The sequence below is a fragment of the Euwallacea similis genome, chromosome 35, assembly GCF_039881205.1.
Source record: "Euwallacea similis isolate ESF13 chromosome 35, ESF131.1, whole genome shotgun sequence".
Classification (NCBI taxonomy): Eukaryota; Metazoa; Arthropoda; class Insecta; order Coleoptera; family Curculionidae; genus Euwallacea; species Euwallacea similis.
Genome location: NC_089643.1, coordinates 404,800 through 414,124, shown reverse-complemented (window position 1 = coordinate 414,124; position 9,325 = coordinate 404,800). Strand labels below are relative to the sequence as shown.

The 9,325-nt window shown below is 34.4% G+C and overlaps 4 protein-coding genes across 5 annotated transcripts; 2 read left to right on the top strand and 2 right to left on the bottom strand.

Annotated features, from left to right (window-relative positions):
• Positions 1-79: 79 nt before the first annotated feature.
• LOC136418419 (caspase-8-like) lies at positions 80-2,790 on the bottom strand. The gene is made up of 9 exons (XM_066404481.1): positions 2,657-2,790; positions 2,212-2,420; positions 1,917-2,106; positions 1,550-1,860; positions 1,233-1,496; positions 948-1,170; positions 753-890; positions 523-694; positions 80-467 (listed from the first exon to the last, which is right to left on the bottom strand). Exons 1-9 carry the CDS (start codon positions 2,712-2,714, stop codon positions 308-310), a joined length of 1,725 nt encoding a protein of 574 aa, XP_066260578.1. The 5' UTR covers positions 2,715-2,790; the 3' UTR covers positions 80-307.
• Positions 2,791-3,506: 716 nt separating this feature from the next.
• Positions 3,507-5,512, top strand: LOC136418458 (2',5'-phosphodiesterase 12). Its single transcript, XM_066404522.1, has 5 exons — positions 3,507-4,314; positions 4,363-4,502; positions 4,560-5,008; positions 5,064-5,184; positions 5,237-5,512. The coding sequence occupies exons 1-5, from the start codon at positions 3,548-3,550 to the stop codon at positions 5,494-5,496; spliced, it is 1,737 nt and encodes a 578-aa protein (XP_066260619.1). The 5' UTR covers positions 3,507-3,547; the 3' UTR covers positions 5,497-5,512.
• On the bottom strand, positions 5,506-7,005 carry meigo (Solute carrier family 35 member B1 homolog meigo). Of its 2 annotated transcripts, none has more exons than XM_066404523.1 (4): positions 6,894-7,005; positions 6,056-6,658; positions 5,797-6,006; positions 5,506-5,740 (listed from the first exon to the last, which is right to left on the bottom strand). In XM_066404523.1, exons 2-4 carry the CDS (start codon positions 6,641-6,643, stop codon positions 5,546-5,548), a joined length of 993 nt encoding a protein of 330 aa, XP_066260620.1. In that variant the 5' UTR covers positions 6,644-6,658; positions 6,894-7,005; the 3' UTR covers positions 5,506-5,545. The 2 variants fall into 2 exon arrangements, with proteins under 2 accessions (XP_066260620.1, XP_066260621.1); XM_066404524.1 differs by having other exon boundaries at positions 6,056-6,650; positions 6,894-6,933.
• Positions 7,006-8,180: 1,175 nt separating this feature from the next.
• On the top strand, positions 8,181-9,096 carry LOC136418465 (ubiquitin-conjugating enzyme E2 N-like). The gene is made up of 2 exons (XM_066404531.1): positions 8,181-8,499; positions 8,652-9,096. The coding sequence occupies exons 1-2, from the start codon at positions 8,399-8,401 to the stop codon at positions 9,004-9,006; spliced, it is 456 nt and encodes a 151-aa protein (XP_066260628.1). The 5' UTR covers positions 8,181-8,398; the 3' UTR covers positions 9,007-9,096.
• The last annotated feature ends 229 nt before the right edge of the window (positions 9,097-9,325 follow it).

The following is a 9,325-nucleotide window of genomic DNA, read 5'->3' as shown; positions in this document are numbered from 1 at the left end:
TTCAAGGCCATTAGTTTTTAGACAAAACAACTTTACTTATACATAAAATTCCAACAAATATGGTCTTAAATTGATATATAAACAGTATATAAAAACGTCTTTCTCTTACCTAATGTAAACACACGAACTGTACAACAGTCAACAACATATATCATGAACATAACAGCACTTTTGATCTTCCTCCTAAAGTTCAAGAAGGCGAATAAGGCACTATTCACGGTACCCAGTTTTACAGATGTTCATCTATTTAATATCTTTGCCAAATATTTATTTAGCCTGTTTTTGGGCGGGGAACTGAGACAACCTATTAATATGTTAATTGGTTTCTGAATGAAGGGAGATGGAACCTCTTGGTCAATGTCGACACCATTTGTGGGGTCATCACGTTGACTCCACCACCATTTTCTTTCCATTCTTGATTAGTCACCTTTGACACCACTCTAGTGCAAATCTCAAGGAAGTGATACCTAAAGTTCCTTTTAAATTAAAAATGATATTTTGATAGATTTAGAAAAAGCTTACTGAGAACTTCCAGCTTCAATTTCATCACATAGTGCCTGTATAAACCACGATCCCTTTTTGATGTTCCTGACAGCAGCATAACCAGGTATAGTGGCAAAAAAGGTAAGTAAATCTGCTGTCACTGGTCCTTTAGGCCCATCTGTGGTGTACCCATCAGTCTCTTCTTCTATTACTATTTATTATTGAAACAGAAAAATAAAATTCTATTATTATAAACTTTGCATACTTACTTTTCTGGCATTGCTTCCCCTGGCAAGACTGCAATATAAGCAACTTAGGTTTTCCTGATAGCTTTTTGTTGTGTTTACACATTATGCTTTCAATACTTTTAACTGAAACTTTACAACTGTTAGCTCCAAAAACCACACCTAAAACAACACCATCTTGTGTTACTTCTCTTTAAAAAGTCAATTAAGCCACTTTACCATTATCTCCATGTGTAAGAATACAAATTATCAAACTACTTGTATCTGAAGCTGAATCAACAACTTCTTCAATTGCTTTAATCATGTCATAGTGTGCCAAATTTTTCTTAACATTGACATCAAAATTCATGTTACTGAAGCAATTGAAGAATCTTACTTCATCCTTATTGGTGCCTTTTCTATCTTCCAATTGAATATCGTCATTGTGTTCATGTAATAATTCCTGTAAGGGTCAATTAAACAAATTAACAATACAATAATAATTGCAAAATATACTCAGATTACCTTAAACATGGGATTAGTTTCAGTATAAAATGACTCTTGATTAATAATCAACACCTTGCCAGGGTTGTAGGGATCAATATGATATTCTTCATTAACTGATACAGGTCTTTCTTGAGAAGTGCCAGGAGTGGCCGAATAAAAGAAAAACCCATTGTTTTCCTTTGTTGGGGTTGTTAAATATGTATTGTCCCTTGCAGTTGTAGGTTTGTACTTGTTAATAGGTGAAGATGAGCCTTTATGTTTTACTGTATTGATCAACGAAGCCTTAAATTTCTGATATTAAACAAATAAATTTAAAAAAAAAATCTAAACCTCACATTATTGCTATTTGCAGTAGGCAAAATCCCATCTAAATAAGATGACAGCAATTCTAAATCCATCTTCTTCAGGCTTTTCTGAACCTCTTTAAAATCCTCACCTTTACATTCCAAATACATGAAATAATACTCTATAAGATATGAACTGACATTGCGTTTTGGGAAGTTAAAACAGGAAACAAGGTCCTCCCTCTGCTTCGTAGTAAGCTTTTCTGCTATCAGATACAGGACTTTGTGTAAACGATTTATAGAGCATGTAGTTTCAGGTCGTGAAGGCATGTAAGTGCTTTGTAATAACATTTTATTATACCCTTAAAATGTTTAAGTTATTTCAATCCTAGAAAGCTCTAGATAGAAAGGTAAATACCAGGACAACTTTTAAGTGCTTTATAATTTTGTATAATACACAAAGCCTCGACAAATTTCTCTTGCCAATTGCATTCCCCACTCTGAGCCCAGTGGTACAGAAACCCAGGATTTCTCTCTATTAATGCACATTGCTCTATATCCTTTAAAGCTTGGCGATTGTTCTCATACAAGAGATATATCAAGGAAATCTAAAGAGAAATGTTAGTTCAAATTTATAAATATTTGTGAAGTCCCACAGACATATCACCTATTAGATGAATTAATTTATACTCAGCGTAAAACTACTTGCTTACAATTTCTGACATATCCAGTTCGCCTAATTCAATTCTCTTGATATCTTCCAAAGTTATCTTTTGGTCAAAGTTGTTCTGCGGCACAACTGCATCAGTGGTGATTTCTTGCATATTATCTAAGGTTGTTGGGTCACTTATATCTTCTTCTGTAGAAACTATATTTTGCTGAGATTCTAGTTTGGGTTCCGAGAACCTTGTAGCAGTCCCATCTTCGAGAAAGATATTTGAACTATATTCTACTATTTTTAAATTGTATTATAGCTATAAAGACATATATACATGAACGAGACACCATTACATATGGTAGTCATAGTTTCTTTCTAGACGACCAGCCAATAATGAACAGTTATGACAGTTCAATCATCAATTTATGCAAATGCTACCAACATAAAGCAATAAATAAGACAATTATTAATAAATATCCCATAAGTAATCTACCACTTACCAATTTCGTCGTCAGAAAGCTCATTTTCGGAAACGTATTTTGAGTGTCCCCATCCCATAGCTGATTTAAAAGTAAAAGAAATCGTATTCTAGGGGAATTACCACGGTATATTTTTCACAAAGAAATAAAGAGGCGTCGAAATTTAATTGAAAAAAAGTAATATAAATTGACAGCCGATAACGAATCACAAGTAGGCTCTTGAGCGCTTAAACTGTCAGTGGATCTTTCCGGGAATTATAATCAGAAACACATGAATACTTATCTACCAATTTGATTAATCTGTAATCACCAATGATAGCCAGCCAATCCAATTGGTTCATAATCAGCTGATCGAGGGGTCAGTCCGATTCCGATTGTGGTTTTTGAAAATGCCTAATATCTTTGTATTTGCGTCTTTAATTAATACCTTATATAGCGTAATTTGATATGGCTATTGGGCGCTAATTAAAATGGACATTTAGTGTACTTGCGTGGTAAAATGTAAAGGCCAAGATAGTAATGTGCCGTGAGCTTTAACATGAAAGTAGTTTCCAAAAAGCCTAATAATCTAGCTAATATTCGATACAGTAATTTGATAATACGATAATCAAAAATAATGCCATCACTTGACTATCTGCGCGAAGTGTTGTTTTAAAAAATCATCCACAACTCAGAAAAAATTCGACTGACTTCTTCTGCCGCTTCCGTTATAAATGCCCAATAACTTCAAGAAATATTTTATCAATTTACTTTATATTGCCTTTCAAATTACCACCCAGCAACCATGTTGGAATTCTTAAAGTTTTGTTTTCTTACAAAATGACAAATGTAAATCGAAATACCATAACTGTCAAGTTTAACTTCACTATTCTAAAATTCTAACCTCCATTTTAATGTGCCGACTTTCCCATTATGATTAGAATTACAAGTGCTTTAAGAACTTTCTCCTACAAATTTCCCTTCAATTCGACAAAATTTGCAAGTGCAATTGCTTTTAATATGGAAAAGGCATATTTAAGACGTTCTCCCAACGGAGAGAACTTTGATTTAACCTTTGAATTGCCCCTTAACGAAAACTCGAGCAGACCATTCAACTTCTCAAGAAGGCTTAATGAAACTGTAGAATCTTTTTTATCCAGAGTTAAGACTAATATAGAGAAAATTGTGAATAAAAAGAGGAAAAAAGCGCCTATCGGTGATCTCCAGCCAGTATCTGCAGCTTTGTTAATAAACAAATCACCAGTTGCAGAGAGTCAAACATGCGAGGAAATATTCAGACAAGGAGAGTCAGTAGAACTCGTAATAAACAATAAAACATTTTCAGTAATCATAAACTCTCCTTGGGTAACTGTATTGGAATTGCCAACCTCAATTTTAGCCACTTTTCCCACTTATCCATCAAAATTTGAAACTCTTTTTGCAAGTTTAAACTTAAGTGAATTTGTGTGGTTTAAATCTAAAGATAATGTTCATTGGGATGAAGTAGCCAGAAACTATATTTATGTCCCCAGTAATGAGGATGTGGGGTATTTTTTGAAATTCAGTTGTACCCCTAAAAATGAGCACACAATAGGGCCTACCATTGAAACAGTATCTACTTGTAAAGTAGAGGCAAGTCCTGGTGAGTGTCCATTTGAAAGAAGGCAGATTTTTACTCAAAACAGAGTTAAAGGAAATGAGTAAGTTATAGTTATGTTTTGATTAACCTGCAATTCAAAATAACATAGGTTTCGAGTAGTAAGCTATAACATACTTGCCAACCTATATTGTGACTCAGATTACACTAGGGAGGTACTATTTCCTTATTGTCCTCCATATGCTTTAAGTATTGATTACCGAAAGCAGTTGTTTATGAAAGAAATTATAGGTATTATTAAATATTTTGGTCTGCAGTTTTCTTACTAAAACCAACCTTATATTGAAGGTTATAATGCAGACTTAATTTGTCTGCAAGAAGTAGATAGTAGAATCTACAAATGTGATTTAGAACCTACATTGTCACATTTAGGCTACAAAAGCACTTTCTACACAAAAGGTACTGAAGTGACCGAAGGCCAAGCCTTTTTTTACAATGAGGTCCGTTTTATTTTGTTGGACTCTCAAAAAGTAACTTTCTCACAAGAAATTGCTTCAAATCCTTTGTTTGCTGAGATCTGGGAGAAGGTAAAAGAAAATGAAAAATTATCTGAAAGGATTTTAGCTCGATCCACTATTTTGCAAGTAAATATAGTAGGATCTTTGGAATGTAATGAGGTTTTAGTGATAGCCAATACACACTTGTATTTTCATCCTGATGCTGATCATATTAGATTGTTGCATGGGTGTATTGCTATTAAGTATTTGGAGGATGTTGTTAGGCAATTGCGAAAAAGGGTAAGTGATTATTAACTTGCCTTTGAGATAATGTTCAAATCAATATGGTTTTTAGTATGACGGCAAGAGAGTTTCTTTAATATTTTGTGGAGATTTTAATAGTGTTCCAACTTGTGGGATATACCAATTGTATACTACAGGTTCCATTCCTGGAAATCTTGTGGACTATAGCAGCAGTAAGTGGTGGAAAAAAATTAATTTTTCATTAAAAAACTAAAATTTATGCAGGTCCTGAAGAGAGAATTGAAAACATTAATATGACCCAACCATTCCAATTAGGCAGTGCCTGTGGCACTCCTGAATTTACAAATTTTACTGCTAGTTTTGCAGATTGCCTAGATTATATTTACTATGACAAATCTAGTTTGACAGTCAGTCAAGTGGTACCTATGCCAAGCAAAGAGGAACTGACACAGCACACTGCCATTCCCAGTATTGTGTCTCCCTCGGATCATATTGCTTTAGTGTCAGATTTAAAGTGGTCATAAATATAATAATTGGCATGATATTAATTTATTATTATATAACTGGAAGAGATTATTTAACAATATCTTTCTTTGGTTGCTTTTTCCCATAAAAAGCATCTAAGAACAGCCCCAAAAACACCAAAACTGCCCCCATCCACTGTCGCCCTGTTAAGGCATTCCCAAAGAAAATCACAGATCCCAATACAGTGAAGAATTTTCGTGTAGTGGTTACAATTGAGAGAGGCAATGGTCCAAACTCTGAAACCTATTACCACAAAAGTTATAATTTGATAACTTTTCATCTTGCAAGAAATTGCTCACCATATTAAATAAAAAGAGTTGACCTACAGCAGAAGCCACCCCAATAAAGAATATATTTAAATAAACGTCTGGAAAGATTTTGGCAAATTCAATAAACTGGAATAATTCGCCTGAGAGTAGTATTATTATAATTAAAAATATACTGGACCAGCCATTTTGCTGAAGCATCATTTGAAGACCTGAAGGCTTTGCCTCTGCCCTAATGCGTTCCTAAAATCATTTTGCAATAAAGAATTTTAATACTTATACTCACATTTACTTGAATTGCCCCCATCAATCCATCCATCACTAAGGATAAAATCAACAACAACTCCCCCACCCCAAAACCACTCACATCAGACTCGCCCTTCATGGCATTTTCTTTCAACATAAACATTACTATCCCTATCACAATAATAAAAATAAATAAATATTTTTTTAGAGCATAGCTCTTTTTTCCTACAAGCACCCCCAATAAGAGTACTGGTATAGGCTTGGCAGATTTTCCTACTACTTGTGTAGGGTATGGTACCCATTGTAAAGCCATATTTGAGGCCACCATTGCCAGGAGGTATGTGACAGATACACTTGCATAATACAAGTGGGTGGTTTTGTCTTCATTTTGAGGCCAAATCAGTATAACTGCCTTGGCTATTATGTAGTTAATAATGCATTGGGTGCAAACCAATATCAAGGCAAAAGTAAATTTTTCTGTAACAACTGTTTTTTTGCCCTCTGAGTCAGTCGTTTCAACTACGTATTTGCCTCTGGTAACTTTTTCTTGTAATATACCAAAATAGAAGTATGTGGCGAATATTCCTGCAGCGTATAAGATGAACTTTTGCGTGTGGTGAGTGTCTGCTTTCATTGTACTTCTGCAAGTCTGGAAGAGTTTTAGTGGAGTAATTGTATTAAAGTGAGGAGGATATTGGGTAATAAGGAGTAGACAATGACATTTTATAGATGTTAGGCCATAGTTAAGTCACAAATTCGCTTAAATATGTTTTTTACGACTATGACGTGGCCCAAATGCAGAGAAATTAGGTGTTTACAGGAGAAATCCTAGAACTAGGTTTGAAAGACAGCTATGTAGGTAATTAAATACATATCAAACATACCTTTTTGTTTTATCAAACACTGAAAAATATCATTTGAGAAGGGTTGGGGGGTTACTTGTTGGAGGTTTACAGATCAAAATAGAAACTTTTGGTTGCAGGTAGAAGTTCAAAAAGTAAGGTTATGTTTGAACATTTACGTTGTAACATCGGCAACACCTCGAACTTTCACTTTCAGCCAGCTCCGATTGTACTCGCGCGTAATTTCGTGTGTAGTTGTCTTGCTTATGGATAGAAAAATGTTTCTTGTCTCGCGGAAATTTAAAACTTATTTAGTTTATTGAAAATATCAAATTTTATTAAATAAATTCCCAAAGGAATTAACAGTTAATATACAAAATATGGAAGGCTAATTTGTTATACTCACGCGGCGGCAGATCGTCTTAATGTTCTGTAGCGTGAACACTGTTGCCGATTCTATTACGCTCGCCGACGAGTGATGCGAATATTTCTATATGAATTAACAGGAACTCGTAACTCTCACCTTTCAGAGTGTCTCGATTCAAAAGAGCAATAAAATTATACCTTCTGTGGGACTTAGATTAAACAAAATGCCAGGAAATATTTTTTAATTTAAGGCTAAATAGAATTAAAAGGAAATAGAGGACGCTATTTAAGTTTTTCCTCAGGTTTTCCCCCAACGAACATAATACGACGAACGAAAACATAACAAACGCGAATTTAAAATTTGTGTTCTATCTATGTGACTAAAATAAGCGATAGAAAGATGTATTTATACGTTTTCCTCACAATTAGGAAATTTGCAAAGAAACGAAGAGCGTAACCGGACGCGTAAATATTCTAGCACACTAAAATGTTGGAATAAAAAGAGTTAAAAAAATAAATACAAAATTCTGTATTTTCTGGCGACTGCCTACAAGTCATGTACAGATCAATACAGAATTCAATCGATATAATCGACAAAAATTCCAAAGTAAAACTAAATGAATATAAGCAGTAAAATATACAAAATAGTGGGTTAGACAAGATAAAATAAACAAAGCGTGCAAACGACGTCACAGTCACTTTGGTCTGTGGAGATTTTCTGCCGTGTCTAGGTAAAAATCCTGAGGAAGACAAATATCGTGGGATAAAATGCAAGTTAAAAGTACTTCTTGTAATGTGGCATTATTAAAATTATAATAAAAAATCGTATATATTATTAAACAGATTTAAATTAAAACTGTCGACGATTGATACCCCCAGAGTAGCTTATTGACATCTACCACTGGTGGCAGCTGTATGCCGAAATCATTGATAAACGTCAGAGAAATCTTATGACGGGTACTTGTCAAAATTCTAAAAATAAAAAAATCTTTTATAGTTTTCCGTTTAAATTGAAAAGCCGCTTTTAAAGTTCGGTTTTTTTTCCGAAAGTTCCTTTGGAACGTTGATAGAATTATTTTATGTCTAAGACACGTTGTGATCGGCTTCTCGTCCGCCTCAGTTACAATCACATTTTCTGACCAAAAAAAGAACAAAGCGGAAGTAAACTTAAATTTGAGGTTATGGCAAGTGGAACAACACGAAGAATTTTAGTCGAAACCAAAAATCTATCCAAAGATCCGCCTCCGGGTATTAGTGCGACCCCAGATGATAATAATTGTAGGTAAGCGTACCTCTTAAATAAAACCCCCCTTCTTTGTGTTAAAAAAAACATTAATGATCTTTATCTCATACTCATAATAGGGTGTTACTATGAGTGTGACATAAGGATGGATGTTGTTTTGTCATACAGTTAACTCTAATACTTTCCTGCAGATACTTTCATGTAGTAATGGCAGGACCTGCAGCTTCCCCTTATGAAGGAGGCTTATTCAAGCTGGAACTTTTCCTTCCTGAGAACTATCCTCTCTCACCCCCCAATGTTCGTTTCCTCACTAAAATCTATCATCCCAATATTGACAAATTGGGCCGAATATGCCTAGACATTTTAAAAGATCAGTGGTCCCCTGCCTTGCAAATTCGCACAGTACTCCTGTCCATTCAAGCCCTTTTAAGTAGTCCCAATCCTGATGATCCTTTAGCTAACGATGTGGCAAATATGTGGAAAACCCGAGAAGAAGAAGCTGTTTTGAAGGCCAAAGAGTGGACAAGACTATATGCGATGGAATAGTCAGGGATGGATTTTTAGTGACAAGACTGTGATAAATGGGGGATATGTTTCTATGTCATGAAGTATTATAGTGGGGGTTGTCTTGTTGCATTTTATTGTAATTATTTTTTATACGAACTCTAAATGAGACTGTTAATAATTGTGCCCATTGTGATTATTTGTTATTTATTTGATGGTTGAATAAATAACAAGTAATTTAGTCTAATAATTACCTATTCCTACTTATAAAGGGTGATTATTGAAAAAAATCTTAAGTAACTGTTAAATTGTCAGAGGCATGTGTTGGATAAATTCATCAGCTGTTAACAGATGTTTGACT

What these genes read in the sequence shown, in the direction of transcription:
- LOC136418419 (XM_066404481.1), bottom strand. Translation starts at nt 2,714, where the DNA reads ATGGGATGGGGACACTCAAAATACGTTTCCGAAAATGAGCTTTCTGAC. An exon ending in GCTTTCTGACGACGAAATTG is followed by an intron (nt 2,421 to 2,656) that starts GTAAGTGGTAGA and finishes TCTTTCTCGAAG; the next exon opens with ATGGGACTGCTACAAGGTTC. An exon ending in AGCACTTAAAAGTTGTCCTG is followed by an intron (nt 1,861 to 1,916) that starts GTATTTACCTTT and finishes AAACATTTTAAG; the next exon opens with GGTATAATAAAATGTTATTA.
- LOC136418458 (XM_066404522.1), top strand. Translation starts at nt 3,548, where the DNA reads ATGATTAGAATTACAAGTGCTTTAAGAACTTTCTCCTACAAATTTCCC. An exon ending in AACAGAGTTAAAGGAAATGA is followed by an intron (nt 4,315 to 4,362) that starts GTAAGTTATAGT and finishes AAAATAACATAG; the next exon opens with GTTTCGAGTAGTAAGCTATA. An exon ending in TTAGGCAATTGCGAAAAAGG is followed by an intron (nt 5,009 to 5,063) that starts GTAAGTGATTAT and finishes TATGGTTTTTAG; the next exon opens with TATGACGGCAAGAGAGTTTC.
- meigo (XM_066404523.1), bottom strand. Translation starts at nt 6,643, where the DNA reads ATGAAAGCAGACACTCACCACACGCAAAAGTTCATCTTATACGCTGCA. An exon ending in GATTGATGGGGGCAATTCAA is followed by an intron (nt 6,007 to 6,055) that starts GTAAATGTGAGT and finishes AAATGATTTTAG; the next exon opens with GAACGCATTAGGGCAGAGGC. An exon ending in AACTCTTTTTATTTAATATG is followed by an intron (nt 5,741 to 5,796) that starts GTGAGCAATTTC and finishes TTGTGGTAATAG; the next exon opens with GTTTCAGAGTTTGGACCATT.
- LOC136418465 (XM_066404531.1), top strand. Translation starts at nt 8,399, where the DNA reads ATGGCAAGTGGAACAACACGAAGAATTTTAGTCGAAACCAAAAATCTA. An exon ending in CCAGATGATAATAATTGTAG is followed by an intron (nt 8,500 to 8,651) that starts GTAAGCGTACCT and finishes ACTTTCCTGCAG; the next exon opens with ATACTTTCATGTAGTAATGG.